This window comes from Crocodylus siamensis, chromosome 2, assembly GCF_052110815.1.
Source record: "Crocodylus siamensis isolate JL-2025a chromosome 2, ASM5211081v1, whole genome shotgun sequence".
Lineage (NCBI taxonomy): Eukaryota > Metazoa > Chordata > Crocodylia > Crocodylidae > Crocodylus > Crocodylus siamensis.
In genome coordinates, this window is record NC_143396.1 from 284,769,466 (window position 1) to 284,786,994 (window position 17,529).

At 46.4% G+C, this 17,529-nt stretch overlaps 1 protein-coding gene across 3 annotated transcripts in view; it reads right to left on the reverse strand.

Moving 5' to 3' along the window:
- Positions 1-16,021: 16,021 nt before the first annotated feature.
- The window catches only part of SLC35F4 (solute carrier family 35 member F4), a 240,566-nt gene continuing 239,058 nt past the window's right edge, over positions 16,022-17,529 (reverse strand). For all 3 annotated transcript variants that reach the window (XM_090034273.1, XM_090034272.1, XM_090034275.1), the window contains 2 exons: positions 17,335-17,424; positions 16,022-16,480 (listed from right to left, as the gene is read on the reverse strand). In XM_090034273.1, coding sequence (XP_089890399.1) covers positions 16,239-16,480; positions 17,335-17,424 — 332 coding nt within the window. In that variant the 3' untranslated portion in view covers positions 16,022-16,238. The remainder of the gene's footprint in view (positions 16,481-17,334; positions 17,425-17,529) is intronic.

Genomic DNA, 17,529 nt, shown 5'->3' on the forward strand with positions numbered 1-17,529 from the left:
TTGGAAGGACGTGGGCAGTGGGGTCCCCCAGGGCTCGGTCCTTGGGCCCACACTGTTCAACATCTTATTCAGTGACTTGGACAAGGGGGCAAATAACACCCTGTCCAAATTTGCTGATGACACTGGGATGTGGGCACGCTAGAAGGGAGGAATAGGCTGCAATCTGACCTAGACAGGTTACAGGGGTGGGCGGATGAGAACAGGATGGGATTCAACACCAACAAGTGCAAAGTGATACAACTGGGGAGGAACAACCGGCACCATACCTACAGGTTGGGGAACTCCCTTCTTGTCAGTACAGAGGCAGAAAAGGATGTTGGAGTCATCATTGATGCCAAGATGAACATGGGCCGGCAGTGTGGGGACGCGGTCAGGAAGGCCAGCCGCACCTTGTCATGCATCCACAGATGCATCTCGAGCAGGTCCAAGGAGGTGATCCTCCCCCTCTATGCGGCACCGGTCAGGCCGCAGCTGGAGTACTGTGTCCAGTTCTGGGCGCTGCACTGCAGGAGGGATGCGGACAGCATGGAGAGGGGCCAGAGGAGGCCACTCGCATGGTCAGGGGACAGCAGGGCAGGCCCTATGAGGAGAGGCGATGGGACCTGAACCTGCTCAGCCTCCAAAAGGGAAGGCTGAGGGGGATCTAGTGGCCTGTTACAAACTAGTCAGAGGGGACCAGCAGGCACTGGGGGAGTCCCTGTTCCCCCGAGCACCGCCAGGAGTGACCAGGAATAACGGTCACAAGCTGGCAGAGGGGAGATTCAGACTAGACATCAGGAGGCGCGACTTCACGGTCAGGGCGGCTAGGCTCTGGAACCAGCTTCCAAGAGAAGTGGTGCAGGCTCCTACCCTGGGGGTCTTTAAGAGGAGGCTGGATGTACACCTTGCTGGGGTCGTTTGACCCCAGTACTCTTTCCTGCCATGGCAGGGGGTTGGACTTGATGATCTGCTCAGGTCCCTTCCGACCCTAGAAACCATAAAACTATGAAACTATGAGACTGGGCAATCACCAAAAAAAAACGAGTTCTAGTTTTTTGTATGTCTTCTTGTCTCAGACCAACACAGCTACCAAATACACCCTTGCAACAAAAGAATTGCTCCAGTATTTTTCCATAGTTAAGAAACAAGTGGAAACTAAGAGCTGGCATATTCTGAGGGTGCCTTGAGTCTAAAAAAGGTTGAGAACCACCACCATAATAACTAGATGAGACTTAAAGGAGAAAAAATAATCACAGCTGAGCTCCTGTCTGCAAGCAAAAGCTTATTGTGTCTGGATCCACTATCTATCCGTTAGGCAGAGTATCTCATGTAAGAGAATAATGAGGCTTGTCAAGCTGCATTATTGAAAATGAAGGTTCAGATAAGTATGATTCTGGTTCCCTGTGCCTTCCTTTGTAGTCCTCTTGTAGTGCATGTCACTTGTTTGAAAATTAACACAGAAGGCACTAATTGCATCAGCTCGGTGTTGCAGAGCCATGCATTCTCCCTCGTGTCTTATGAAGGTGTGTATATGAAATTCAGACACATTCTTCTTAGCAAGGCTAAGAGTATATGATGAATTAAGATGTGGATGTGGCTACGACTGCAACATCCACTGCAAAAAATAGCAGTGAGATGGCTTTATAATTAATCAATTATAAATGTTTCTAATTAATTATTATCAATTCCTAATGAATAAAACAAGAACAACCAGAATGGTGCAAATAGGCTAAATTCTGTAGAGGGTTTGATTTTTTTTTTTAATGTGCATATTGCCATGAAACCCAAGGAGCGAAGCAGATATTCTATTATGATTTCTTCGATTTGAAGTCCAGTACTACGGTTAATACATTTCATTATTACACATCTGTAAACTCAAGCTGTTTCAACACGATGCCTTTTCTCCCTCTGTTGTTTGTTTTATATATTTGCAAGGGGAATACTTTTATACTAATACTGGCTGAGCCTTTCTGCTATGCTGAAATAGTATAGTAAGCGTTGTATTTTTTCTGAGCCTGCATTCTTTTATGGCTTATTCACTGCACGTCCTATTTTCTTGTAAGAGAAAGGTTTGATGGGGTGCCCACGTGAAGAGAAATCTGATAATGCTGCTGCTAGTTCGGCGCCTTGTTTGTAAAATTGTGTTTTCCATGGGCTACAAATGAAGTTGTGAAGCCAAAATACAATTATCCTACTGCTTCACTTGAAGGCTGAACATTTTGTAAGAGAAATTCTAACAGACAACCACAATATAGAAGGTCTTGGAATTGTTAAACCCAATTGCCCAGTTAAAACAAATCTGCCAATTGATTTTTAAATGCACATAAAATAATAACTCACTCTCCTAATGGTTAAATGTTGTACTAGATGCTGTAGCTCTATTCTGTTACCTTGATTCAAGTCTATTACTATTGTTTTAAAAGAGCTAAACTAAAAGTTAGGAACACAGACAAGCATCAGGTCTTAAAGCAGCATGTGGTTTGGGATCTGCCTTAGTGCCTGAGTCACAGGTTTTCTATCACTATCCATCACAGTGCAATCCAAAGTACCTTGACTTCAGTGGGAAACCTCTTATGACTCTAACAGTACCTCTAGAGATGACTGGATATGAAGCAGTCGCCATACCAGGAGTGATTGAAAAGGCTCAGACCCTTCAGTTTGGAAGGGGGAAGGCTGAGGGGGATATGACAGAGGTCTATAAAATCATGTAGGGTATGGATAAAGTGAATATGGAACATTTTTTTCATCAGGTCCCAGGATACAGGAACTGTGGGAGCCACCCACTGAAATCCTCCAGAGGCAAGTTTAAAACAAAGAAAAGGAACTACTTTTTAATACAGTGAGAAATTAACTTGTGGAACTCACGGCCACAGTAAGCCATGGAGGCAGACAGTATAGCCAGGTTCTAGACAGGACTAGACAAAGTCATGGAGAGCAAGTCCATTGGGAGCTATTAAATAGAGCAGTCAGAAATGTATACTGTCTCTAGGGATATTCAGGCCTGGGGTTTTTTTTGCAATCCATCACCAGTTTTGCACATTCAGAATCTATTTTATACTGGCCATCACTTTCCATGCCTCTAAATTAGGTGTGGGCAATTATTTTGGTTGGAAGGTCACTTAACGAGGTTAGTGAGCTGCAAAGGGCCACACAAATAAAATTAATGGTGAAGATTGTAATGGGCCTGTGGCCATAACACCTCCTGGTGTCCATGCAGCCCCTCTCTAGCTCTTGCTCAGCTGCAGCCCTTCCCTTTGATGGTTCGCCTGCCATACCTTGTTCTTATTGAAGGTTATATAAGGAAGGCCGCCTGTGGGATCTGAGTGCACCAGAGCCTGTGCCTATCACCACTGGGCCCGTCCTAGGTCCCCTCAGTCACTATCCTGCACCCCCACGCTAGTACTCCTTCTCAGCCTGTCTGTACCTTTGCTGGACACCCATGGGCTCCTTGCATGGTTCCATACCTCCCATATACCATGCCCCAAGCCTCGTGGGCATTCTCTCTCTATGATATTGTTTATTTATATGCTCAGCCCCCTTGCTCTCCCTAGGGTTGCCAACTCTGAATCTATTCCAGGAGGTTTCCGGAAGGCCAATGTGCCCACAACACAACGCGGACGTGCCTGCATGGTTGTGTATATCAGTTATGGATTACAGTGCATAGATTTTACATCAGGAAGACAAATGCACATTACTCTTACATTTTAAAAACCCACTGAACTACTGTATAAATTGGATTCGACATTTAGTATTCATTTTAATGAATGCCCTATCATTTATCTCCTGTGTGACTCTCAGCTGTCTCCTGGAGCTTTATATCTCATTCCTGGAGACTCTAGGGCAATCCTGGAGGGTTGGTAACCCTAGGGTTCCTGGGCCCCTGGCTCTGCACACCACCTCTTCTCTGGGCTCCCTTCTCGAGGTTCAGGGACCGTCTGTGGATTCAAAATAAAACAAAGGCCACCTGCCTGTAAAACCCTGACTTCCTCTGCCCAGTGATTTGTCTCTGCTCCCAGGCCCGCAGAATTGTTTATACCTTCAGGAGCCCTGCTGCCAGGAGCTCTTCAGCTTGTGGCTGCCAGGGAGAGACTGCCTGACCAGCTCAGGCTCTGGGCTTAGCTCCAGCCTCAGCCCTCTTCCCATCAGGAGAGTCACTCATTAGCCCCCTGCCCTACCTGCAAGCAACCCCACAGGCTGCAAGCTCCCTTAAAGGAGCAGGTAAACCTCAGTGTCCTGATACAAAGATATCATTTTAACAAATTACAGATAAAAAACCAAAACAAAACATGTACTATAAAATATTTACTTTTATTTCAAAAAATAATTTTTTGTCCTGATTTATGGGGGGTTTTTTGTGTAGCTTATATAGAGGTGATGCCATAACAGCTCAAAATAAAGTCTTACTCTTGTCTATTGAAAATTAGGTTAAAGAAAAACAAACTCACTCACTCAATGGGAAGAATAAAGCCTCTGATGTGCATTAACCAGAGCATCAAAGTCAGGGACTATCTCCATTCTTGCAATGCAGAGCACTGCTGCAAGGTGATCATTGCTTTTTGAAGATCTGCGTTTTGCTTTATTGAATTTCATCACAGAAAATGTCTGCTCACACATGTATGTTGATGCAAACAGCACAAGCATTTTCCAGTCATGAGTCTTTGGAAAGTTCTGTTCACTGAGAGAGGCATAAAACCTAGGAAGTGGCACTGATTTGAATTGCTCTGCAAGCAATGCATCACATTGCAGGTCAATAAGCTCAAGTTGGAGGTAACGCAGAGCACTGGCAACATCAGATGTGAACAGTGAGGAAACCAAAGATGGGTCATTTTCTCTCATTCAAAAATCCTTGAATTGTTGTGAAACTTCATCATGCAACTCGAGTGGTGAAGACATGTATTTTTTTCAGGTTTTGATCACAAATGGTAATCGGCTGCAATGTAAGAAAATAGGTGAACTCTTTATTTCCTATCTGATGGGAGCAAAGGAGCAACTTTGTCATAAGTGACTTGACAGTGGGCATATCTATACATGCATTTATGCCAGCTTAAATTTACCATGCAGTAAGTTACTGATCAGTAAGCAGGAATAGGCCAGCATCTACATGTACCTGTTCAGGAGTTAAAGCATATTCACACTGTATGTGGACTGACTTGGGACTAAAGTTTGTCCCAAGTCAGTCCACACACACAGTGCTACTGCTCAGTAAGGCATCTGTGCATGCATTACTGTGCAGTAGCTAATCGGGCATAAATTTGATACCTGCATCATGATACCAAGTCAGTGTAAGTCACTATGGTTACTACGCAGTGCAAGTGTGCACATGTAGACATGTGCTCATACTGTGCAGTCATTTCAGTTACTGCAAAGTAAATGCATACATGTAGACGCACCCAGTTAAATGTTGTTCTTTAGCAAGAAGCCCCTTCCCTTACAGTTTTGAATTCAGTTCGTTTATGCAGCCCACGATATCAACAGCAAATGCAAAATCAAAGAGCCAATCCACAACGTTCAGCTGTGGGAAATCCAAATCTTATTCTTTCATGTTCAAAAACGGAGTCTATCTTATATTCAGCTTCACGGTTGCTCTCAAAATGCTGATTCCAGTTGTATTCTTTGAACACTGCCACACTTTCTTTGCAAATTAAGCACATGGCTTTTCCATGCACATCAACAAAAAAATATTTAGAAGAGCATTCTTTGCTGAATATCTGGTATTCACTGCCAACCTTCCTCTTCTTTGATGAGCTCATTTCCAACTCAGGCTCTGGGCATTTGGGGCAACCTACCGCAACTGCCCTCAGCACTGCCACAAGCTTCTGAGCCACAGGTAGGCAGGAACTGCCAACCCAGCCCAAGCACGGCTTACACAGGGCCTGCCGCACAGAGCCGGGCAGGTGAGCCGGCGGGAGTACTTCTTCCCGGGCCCGGCCCCGAGTGGTGCCAGCAGAGGCTGGAGCTTGAAGCACTGCCCATGCCACCCCCGTGCAGGCTGGATAGATCAGTTGGTTGGCTGGATATGCAGGCCATATTTTGTCCATCCCTGCTCTAAATCCAACTTACCCTCAATGGCCTGCCCACCACTGAGCCACAGAACTGTGCCTGACCCTGTGTCTAGACATATATCAGGCACTCATTAGAAAATTTCCCCTTCTTTGAAATAGTCCTTGCACTAACTGAGAAATAGTCACACAGCTTTATGACCTTTGACATTATCACATCACTCCCTGCCTTGCAGCTTAATTCCTAACTGCTCTCACCTCCAGGGTACCTGCTCTTGTGCAGAGCTTATTGGTTAATTATGGGTGATGCCGGGAAGCGTATGACAGGGAATGTATCACTTGAGAAATACCCTGTTCATATACTCTCCCTGTAGAGCATCTATTGATTGCCACTGTCAGAGACAGGCTCTCGGTCTGACTGAGTATGGCACTTCCTATGTCCTGACTTCCATTGCTGTGGGTGGCCAAGGTGATGGTTTTTACGGAAGTACATAACACAAAATGCAGGGATGCAGGACTGAATATGTGTGAGTCTTGTGGAACTGGCTTGGTGTGAAGAGGGGCATGTGACAGTGGGCTTGTATGGGAGAGAGAGGCTGGGAAGGTTGCTCCATAATAATATCTCATGTGTAAGACATAGAGCAGGACTGTGACCTCTCCTTGTGGTTTATTGGTAGTCTGTTCCACCCTGATTGATTTCCTCTCCATTACCGAGACTGTTTAGAGGGCACAGGTTAAGCTTCTGCTCCAGCAGCCTCAGGCCTCAGCCATGATTTGAATGCTAAAGCCTGTTGTCACTGAAGGCTTGTGCATGCCACCCTGGGAGATTGATACCAGGCCCGACTCTGCTGTCAGACACTGATAAGAAAATAGGCTCAGCACAAGAGCAGGTGGCACAGAGGTGAGAGGAATTGGGAATTCAGCTGGAAGAAAGGACATGATGTAACCATTTTAAAGGCTGTACAGCTATTTGAATGTTCCTCAATTAGTGTAAGGTGTATTTCAAAGTAGGGGAAATTTTCCAGTGAGTGCCTAAAGTCTCTAGACCAGTGATTCCCAGCCAGCATGCCACAGCAGCCTGAGGTGCCTTGAGAGCCTTTCAGTGGTGCATCAGTGTGTCATGCAACTTTAGCACTGTTGGGAGTGCAAGCATGATTCACATGATAAACTCGTGGATTTCAAATAGGAATCTGCAGTGTCAAAACCATTCTGACCTGCCATGGTCTTTCTGAGCAATTTGCAACAATAGGCTTACTCTAGTATTTTTCTGTAGTCAAAAAAAACAAGTGAAAACTAAAAGCTGGTATTTTCTGAGGGTTGCCTTGAGGCTATTCAGGGGAGGCCTTGGATCTAAAAAAGCTGAGAACCAATTTGGATGAAACTTGCAGGAGTGATAGCCTCTGCTGAGTGCATGAAACCTGCCAAGTTTCAAGGAGATAGGTTCAGGGTTTTGGGGAAAACTGCACCTCAAGCTGCTGACAGGCAAAACTCGTAACATAGCTGATCCTGTGTGTGTTAAGGTACAGCGGGGGTGAAAACTGCAGGGATAGTAGCCCCTGCAGAGCCCACAAAGCCTACCAAGTTTCAAAGAGATAGCTGTAGGGGCTTGGGGGAAACTGCACCACAAGCTGCAGAGAAGCAAACCTCATGACATGGGTAACACCATGTGTGTTAAGGCACAGCAGGGTGACAGCTGCAGGGATGGTAGCCCCTGCTACGGCCACAAAGCCTGCCAGCTGTCAGGGAGATGGCGGGGTGGGGGCGGGTCTGGGTTCTGGGGCCCTGCACCCCTAGCTGCTGACCGGCAAAACTCGTGACATGGGTGCTTGTGCGACTGACCGTCTCTGTCTTGGGGCACGGATCTTTCATGTCATAGCAAGACCAAGAGAACAAGTGGGCTGAAAGAAGTGAGGATTCCCCTTATGGCAGCCAAACCCACCATCTCTTAAGGCCCCAGGACCTCACCTTTTTGATGTTTTTAGTCCTGATCAAAGCAAGGAACCCAGATGACTTTGCTGCCTCCAATCAAAATAATGAATAACACCAGAACGTGCGAATGGGGCTCTTTCCATCCCCACTTCTTTGTACTGCCTTGTCCTTCTGTACCTTATTTTTTCTCTTTGTCTGCTGATTAAAAGAAGCCTAGTATATGCAGTTAGGACTGCACTTTTTTGTAGCACTGCTGTGAGCCTGATCAGGGGGTGGATCTGGGCAGTAGAGGAAGTGGGGGGTGTCAGCGAGGCAGTTGCCCCCCCCACCCCCACCCCACACCTCTTTTTTAAATCTTTAAAACCAACTGCCTGGGAGGGGCTGTGGCATTTCTATTCAGGTAGTGCTGAGAGAGTCAATTGGCTTCATGACTCACTACCATCTCCCTGATTCCTACTTTGTCTCCACTCCACAGATGTTAATGACCCCCCAGTCCCTTTAACGGTCTTGAAGTTGCAACTAGTCAAACTATTCCTTCCTATGCAATTTCGCTGTCTGTGAGCCATTCCTTGTAATGTCTCTCTTGTCTAGCCCGGCAGACCGTTTTTAGCTCTAGCTAACAGCTTTAACTTAGGTATGATATTACCTCAGGTGTAGAAATGCCTGACAATGATGCATTGGAGCTAGAGTCATGACAGTCAGGAAAGAGAGATTTTCTTTTATGAATCTAAATAAGAGACATACATTTAACTATAATGACTACCAAACTAATGCTGCAATAGCTTTTGACTATTTAGATCCCTTTTTGCCTAGTTTGTTGTGGTTTTTTAAAAATTCTATATATGCCCTAGCAAATTAGTGCACATTTCAATAGTTATATTTGTTTTTGCTTTGATCTTAAACTGAATAATATCATGCCAGCACCTTGGCATATTAGTAAAGCTTATAGTTTCTCTCTAACTGGAAAAATACATGTGTTATACATGATGATACATCATACCATCTGCACCCTTCTTTTCAACATCCTAGATCTTCCTGTAACCCTGAGACCAAAAAGGAAGTGAAAAAGCAATGTCTGAAGTAGCCCAGTGCTGCTGGCAGGTCCTTAGTGGACCCTGTCCGTTCTCCAGGTTGCAAGTCAGCATCAATGCCAGAAAATGATGCTATTTGCTGTATGGCTGCTGTTATTTTCTCTCCCTTCTTATTTGTCTGGATTTTCTTCAGGCAGGTAGGATCGGACTCCAAAAGCAGCAACACCTCTAGTTCATCTCACTTTGTTATCCTGCCAGCAAATGTTTCCATCCTCAGTGCCCTCTAAAAGGGCCTCCACCTCCACCCCCTACTGAAAACTCTCTCCAGCTAAAGGGAAAGTAGATGAATGATGTTAACTGGTTCTGGCTTTCTCCATGGCTTTTATAAAAGATTGCTTTAGCAATTTGTTTGCCAGGAAACTAAGCAGCCCACGGTTGGTTTTTGTACTCAGAATCCCTTGTCTAACTCTGGAGTCTTTTAAGAAATGTTTGGAGGTTTATCTTGCTGGGATCCTTTGACCCTAGCTGACTTCCTACCCCTGGGCCGGGGGCGGGGGGGGCTGCACTCAATGATCTTCCAAGGTCCCTTCCAGCCCTAACGTCTAGGAAACCTATGAACTGGTTAATGCGATGCAGGGATGAGGTGTGTTTAGACCTGTAAATTCCTGGGCTTATTTATTGCAGCAAAAAGCACAAAAGCTCTAAAGGGAAAAGATGATCTTCCAAGTGCTCTCTTTCACTTCAGTGGGCCGTGGACTAGGCCCTCTGAGGCTGTTTTAGATTTCATAGATTTCTAGGGTCAGAAGGGACCTGGCGGATCATCAGGTCTGACCCCTTGCTCCAGGCAGGAAAGAGCTCTGGGGTTAGGTAACCCCAGCCAGATGCCTATCTAATCTCCTCGTGAACACCTCCAGGGCAGGGGAAAGCACCACCTCCCTTGGAAGCCCGTTCCATATTTTGGCAACCCTTACTGTAAAGAATTTCTTCCTTATGTCCAATCTAAATCTGTTCTCCTTCAGTTTGTGGACAAGGTAACCCCGAGGGGTGTCCTGGTAAACAGAGTGCCCCCTATTCCCTGCTGGCCCATCCTGATGAGTTTGTAGGCAGCCACAAGATCGCCTCTCAGCCTTCTCTTTCAGTGGCTGAAGAGATTCAGGTCCCTCAATCTGTCTTCATAGGATCTCACCCACAGGCCCTCAGCCATCCGAGTAGCACTCCTCTGAATGCTGCTGAACCTAAGTTGTTTGAAAGTAGGTTCAGGCTGGACGTTAGGAGGCACTACTTCACAGTCAGGACGGCTAGGATCTGGAACCGACTTCCAAGAGACGTGGTGCTGGCTCCTACCTTGGGGGTCTTTAAGAGGCAGCTTGATAATTACCTAGCTGGGGGCAAATGAGCCCAGTATTCTCGCCTGCCCAGGGCAGGGAGTCGGACTTGATGATCTACTTAGGTCCCTTCTGACCCGACTTCTATGACTCTATGAACTCGCTCAAGGTTATCCGCATCCCTCTTGAAGTGCGGCACCCAAAACTGGATGCAGTACTCCAACTGTGGCCTCACCAGTGCTGCATAGAGGGGAATTATCACTTCCCTAGGCCTGCTCGTGATGCTCCTGCTGATGCAAGAAAAAGTGTGGTTAACCTTGCTTATGACCTCGTCGCACTGGTGACTCATGTTCATTTTCGCGTCAACCAGGACTCCAAGATCTCTTTCCATTGTTGCGGTGCTCAGAATGGTTCCCCCCAGTCTATAGGTGTTTTGGAGAGTCTTTCTCCACAGGTGCAACACCTTCCATCTATCCTTGTTGAATTGTATCCCATTTGGAGCCTCTCACTTCCCCAGTCTGCCCAAATCTGCCTGAATGCACTCCCTGCCCTCCAGTGTGTTTACTGTGCCCCATAGTTCAGTGTCATCTGCGAATTTGGACAAGGTGCTTTCAACACCTTCATCCAAATTGCTGAGGAAGATATTAAACAGTACCGGTCCAAGGACTGAGCTTTGGGGAACACCACTGCCCACGTCCCTTCAAGGAGAAACTTCCTATTCAGATTCATAGATGACGTACCAGGCCTGCAACACTGTGCTTTCAGTGCAGGGACTCTTATTTCATCGGAGAAGCACAGAAGGTTTGTAATGTTGACTGTCATCTACTGGAGACCGGGTTGAACCCTCCTCCCCTCTATTTTATGCATAACCTACCCAAGTTCAAGACCATTCCTGCCAAAAGGACAGGTTACTGCAGTAATTCACTATGGCCTCTGGCCATGAACATGTCTCATGAAAAAAAAATTACTGTGGAGCACCAGAATGTCCCATTGGGTTCCTTGTTTAATAGCGATGGAGATCCTCGAAGAGCCGATACTGTGGCTGAAGATGCTACAGTGTGGACTGGAGGTGCTTGGACTGTGTGCAAGTTGGCTTATTAAAACAGAGGTTATTTTTATATGCAGCTTTTTTTACTAAACATATCACTTAAAGCAGAGCAATGAAGCAGGTTAGAAACCAGGTCAGGGTGGTTTCTGATCCATAGCTGGTATTTATTATCCATTGATCCTTTCTCTTAGTAAAGTGGGCCTGTATTCTCAAAGGTATTTTAGATGCCTAGCTGTTGAAAACGATAGGACTTAAGCACCTGAATACCTCTGAAAAGCTGGGCCTATATTCTCAAAACATTGCAGCAGAATAGGAGAGTAGGAGGTTAGATTTTCACGTGTATGTGTGTGTGTGGTCAGAAGACAAGCCAGTTTATAAATAAAAAGTAAATTCATACAAGCTCTCCATATCAAGAAAGGCCCAGTGAAGTTAAGGGTCCCAGTCCTGCAGGATTGCTAATTCATGGCTGTTTATCACAAGTCTCACTAGGTTTTCTAATTTCTTTAAGCCCCAGTTCCTCAAGCCATGTGATTATGAGAGACTCTTTGCTTTCATATGAAAAGGGTAAGTCTTTAGCCCTGAGCATTGTAGCAAAAAGCTTCAAAACATGAGCCTTAGAGGCTCAAATACCAGCAGGAGACTAAAAGGACACCATTTTCATTTATAAAACAACCTCATGACTTTTAATTCTAACTCTTAAGGGCCTGGAACTTGACTTAATTTTTTTTAGGTTTGCTAAGTGAGCGCCTTTCTGGTGCCTTTCACGCAGCAATTACAGCCACAGAAGGAAGCCAAGGCAAACACCAGGGGAGAAGCTTCAACACTTAGGAGAGTTGGAAAGACACACAACACAGCGGGTCAACCACCTTGATAAGAGCAGCCAGGCCCAGAGCCATGGCCAGGCTCCAGGACAGCAGCCCCATTCACCAGCAGAGGAGGGAAATACGTCCGGGGAGGAAGCGGGCTGTCTGGGGAGGACAGCATCGGCAATGGCCTTAGCAGTCAGGCTTCTTCATGAGCCACTTCCCCTAACCCAGGGCTGGTGTGGCAGAGGCTAATGCTGAGAGGAGGAGCTTTGGATGGAGGACCTTAAAATGGAGCTCAGGCAATGGAAACTGGAAGAGTATGAGGTGTGTGCGTGAGGGAGACACAAATCAGAGCTGGAGAAATCAAGGTACAATGGGGCACATGAACCAGTAAGCAGTAACCAGCCTTCAAAGGGGCTTAGAGCCTAAATTAAGATGACCTATGTAGCTACCCCTGCATGCTGCTCCTGAGAGCACGTGGCATTAGCCAGAGATTTGCCCTCCAGGCAGGCCATGGGGTCTTGCTTCCCTGCTGGGTCCTAAAGGCACGAGATGGAGCGGATGAAGCGGGCTACGTTCAGAACTACGGCCAGGCCGAGCAGGTCCTACTGCTTATATCTGAACTGACTCCTGAGGGCCACAGGACAAAGCTTTGGGGCCCATGGAAGGCTTTAACATGCGACGCCTCTGAATCCTCCGGACCTGAGCACAACCCACCCGCCGGCCGGTGAACTTGTGTACAATGGGTCTGGGTCAGAGTCCTTCAGGCGGGCAGCAGTGCAACTCAGAGGCGGCAACTGGGCACTGCATGCGTGTGCGGGGGGGATGGAGGGGAGGCGGGGGCACAGAAACAGCAGGGAACGGCCGCAGGGAGAGTTCCCTATGGGAGACCAGGTCCCTTTACAGGGAACAGGTGCCTCCTGGAGAAACTGCATGTTGGAGGATCAGGAGACAGGACAGAGACATCAAGGTGTTTCCCAAGAGGTATCATTTGAGGCTGTTATGCTTGGCCCATGACGTTTCTCTCTTGGGACACCAAGGGATTCAACACATCAAGAAGAGACTTCATTGCACCTGCTCTGGCGCCAGCTTTCAGCAGAGAGGGCTCCTCGCCGACCAGGTCCCAGTTCTACCGTGCAAGAAACGCGGGGCCAGGCACTTCTAGGCCTCTGTAAATCACCTGCAGACCAAGGAGAGAGTTACTGGGACTCTGAAAACAATGCTGGAGGCATTTCTGGATCAGCACCTGCAGAACTGAGATAAATACTTTCCCTACCTGTCTTTTGCTTTGAGCAAATTTCCCTCCGAATCACATCCCCCGATACGGGAAAACAGTGTGTGGTTCTCCAGGACCTGCCAAGCGAAGAACAGGAAAGGAAGGTCTTTTCTGAAGTAACGTCTGTGGCGGAGTATATCATGCCTTGCTGTGTTGACGTCAAATACATGGGTTTAGCCAGAGAAGATGTAGGCTAGACTCAACGGAAACAAAGGGTCTGGTCTGAATGCGTTGCACATGCTGGGTCAGACAGTATAGAGGGCCAGGTGGTGGTGCCCCTGCCAGAGCAGAGCAACAGGCTCCAGGCTGCCTGGGGTGGAGGTTTCAGGGTTGTCCAGCAGCTAAAGGACATGAACCATGAGCTGAAGAGTCACATCAGTCACCACAGGATACCACTGTCTGATCAGATCACTTAACGCTTACACAGGGAGTCGGAGCTGAGAGATGCTGCAGTGCTACAAGCAGGTGGTCCCTAGCGAGCCTGGGCACACTCACTTAGCTGTGCACCCAGCGAAGACAGGGCCCAAATCTCCTGTGAGCTATTTTTCTGCCAGTCACTGAGGAAACAGCTCAAGACCCAGAAAGGAAAAAACAAGGACATGTTGGCACTAAGCATGATCTGGCCCTGACAGAGTCCACAGGCATCACCTATGGTGCTGGTACCCAAAGAAGGTGACACTCACTTTGTGTGTGGCCTATTGCACACTTAATGCTATCAGCAGGGCTGCTGCTTGACACTTGAGGGTACCTGGTACCAGGCCCCTAAGCACTATGGATCTCACTAGGGGCTACAGGCAAGTGCCACTGGACCAGATGCCAGGCTTACATGAGCTTTCACCGCCTCAGAAAAGCTTTTTGAGTTCCTGGTCTTACCATCTGGCCTGAAAAGGGTGTGAGCATCTGGCAGATCATTACTAAGGGAGTTGCTCTGTGTTGATGATGTTTCTATTGTTTTCTAGCATGTGTTGATGATGTTTCTATTTCCATCCAAACTGGGAAAAACATGCGACTCGGAGGCGACTTAACTGCCTTAAGGAGGCAGGACTGACCGTAGGGTAGAATCGTATAAAGAGAGGTCGGCAGTCATGTCACATCTGGGACACAGCTGGGAATGGTCCCATCCAACCAGAGCCTGCAGAAGTCAATGCTATTCAGGCCTAGCCTCGTCTCCAAAAGAAGCAACAAGAACAATTCTTCAATGTGATGCTGGGATGTTATAGGAGGCTTGCACCCTGTGTTACCTCCACAGCTGTTCCTGTCACTGAGCTATAGCAAAAAGATAAGCCAGATAAGGTGGTCTGGAGAGGAGTTGCAAAAGGCCTTCTGCTGCTTAACAGCTGAGCGCCAAGGTGCAGTGCTGGTGAACTGCTGACTTTAACAAACTACTTGCATTCTTCACAGACTCCTCAGAATAGGTCTGGGGCCCCCTTAATGAAGGCCAATGCTAGCTGAGAGACACAGCCCATTATGCGATGCTGTAGTTGGAGCCAATTCTGTAACTGGAGATGCTGGGATGAGGAGTGGAGGCATGTGCGCTAGGTGCAGCTGGCCTATTAAAGAGATTTTCTTGGTTGGTTTTGCTTTATAGCTTTTTTTACAAACTGCTGTTGACAAGATAGAACAGCAAATCAAATCAGAAATTGGGTCCAGGTAGCTCTTGACTTATCATCAATACTTACCATTCATGGTATCATCCATTGGGCCTGACTACTGATAAATATGGGCCAGAGCCTCAAAGGTATTTAGATGCCTAGCTACTGAAATGATTACAAGTGAGGTGCCTGTGTATCTATGAGCATGTGGAGCCTTACATTTTGGAGCCCAACTCAATCTCTCTTAACACGCGGGAAACAACGTGTGGATCTTCATAAAAACAATTCCCAAATGCACTTTTAAATAACAAACATTTTCATGAGAACTACACAGATGCTATGTTGTGGATAGTGACTCAGTGGCCATGTCTGCGTGTGCACTTTACTGTGGAGTAGACTAATTAGCGGTGGAGTAAAGTATCGCTGTCTACACGTGTGATGCTATTAGGCCGCAGTCAACTAATGTACACTGGCATAACATAGTACTGTTGGAGGCGGTACTATCTTACACCAGGGTAATTTACTGCAATTAAATGCATGTGTAGACTCTGACTGCAGGCTTAAATTGTGCCCCATCAGCCCAGCCAGCTAAAGCCAGACCCCTGCCTGCCACCTAGCCACATGGCTCTGCACTTTCTGTACCCTTGCATCCCAGCCAGCCCCTTGACCACCCCCGTACCTCATGCCAGCCTGGGCCTGCTTCACCCTGGCTCAAATTGCTGCTATCCCGGGCACAAATGTAGATGCAACCAGAAGTAGTTTGCTCCAGCTCAAACTGCTCTGGAGTTTATTGCTTTGCATTAATTGCAGATGTAGATGCACAGCACACTACCTCAAACCTTGCTGTTACTTTTAATACCCAATGCTTTCTTTGTGACTAGAGATTATTAATGCCTCAATATCTGGGAACTCTATTTGAGACACTCAGGATACATTTGGAACTGGCTGAAGGGCTTGGATTACCATCAGTGTCTAAACGCATTTGGGGCAGCAGCTTGACAATTCATCCAAAATTATGATAGTAAATAGAGCACAAGCCAATGTGTTTTTATTATAAAAAAATTATTGTAGCTATTTACACTGGTTCCTTTATAAGTGTATAAATGTAAACATTTATTATTGATGTATTTATCATTGATTTGTACAATTCATCCCCAGTTCAGAGCAATACTGTCATTTAGCATATCAGTAGCGAGAAAATTAAATTATATTCACAGAATATACATTCACGTGCAGTTAGAGGGTCACCAGCTCTACGCTAGTGGTATAGACACTGTCCCATTGGCTCTGCTTCTGCTCCTGGTATGCACGCTGGAGTCTGTGATGTCTTCTGGGTGGTCTTCGCTTTTCTTTTCCTTTAAGCTGTTGATGAATCTTAGGGTTATTTCATCCCACTCTTCAGGAAGCAGCATTAGCAAAAATCCAATGCAAATGATAATGGTAGCCCCCAGTCTTACGACACTGAAGATCACTTCATGCTTCAGGAGGTCCACAGCTACAGGGGGAGAAAGGCAACGAAAGCAAAGTCTGTAAAGTCATCTTGCGATAGTTTCATAGCCTACTAGGCTTCCATATTTCATATTAAATAGAATTAGAAACTCTCACTTCCTTCATGCTTTCTGTCCTAATGGAAATGTCTGCTGGGGAGCTATAAAGATTTATGGCTGGAGAGTAGAATTTATATATGCTTTGAATAAGGCTGAGTCACAATCTGGTCCTTGGTTTCCATTTTTTTGCAAGTGAGAAAGTCATCTGTGCTCATAGGATCATAGGAAAGAAGGGCTGGAAGGGACCACACCAGTTCATCTCATCCTGGCCCCATGCTCAAGGCAGAATCATCCCTAATTAAGCTATTCCAGCCAAGTGTCCATCTAACCCGTCTTGAAAGTTTCCAGGGGTAATCAGCAACTTTTCTAGGTAGGCTGTTCCAATGCCTGACCACTCCCATAGTCATAAAGTTCCTGCTAAGCATTAGCACTTTACAGATAACACGTCCTTCTACCCAGGCTCAGCTGTACTACCAGCATATGGGACACAGACACGGGATCAAGGCTTTCCATCCCTGTCCACAGCTTCCCACCCCCTCGACAGGCAGCCTCCATAGGCACAGAGCTGAGCCCTCAGGCTACTTGATAAGCTACTGCAAAATAATATATCTACCTTTCAATTACCCCAGTGGAAAGGACTAGAAAAAAACTGCTTTTGCAGAATTAAGTCTCTATTGTTACCAGCTTCAGGTTTATTTAAATTGCCACTGAAGTTAAAAAAAAAAACAAAAAAACTGCAAAAGAGGTTGAGAAGAAATAAGGCATGACGATGATCTTTACTCACTAATGGCACTAGGTGTACCTGCATTTCCAGGAACGCTGAGCACTGTCCCAATGGAAATCAGGATGGGGTACGTCAGCACAACTCCAACGTTGACCAATATGTTGAACGCTGTCGAGACAGAGGACAAGGCACAAGAGTGTCAGAGACACAACTTCATAAAATGTCATGAAATGACACCGCGCACTTTACTATGTTCTTACACAGGACTGAGCC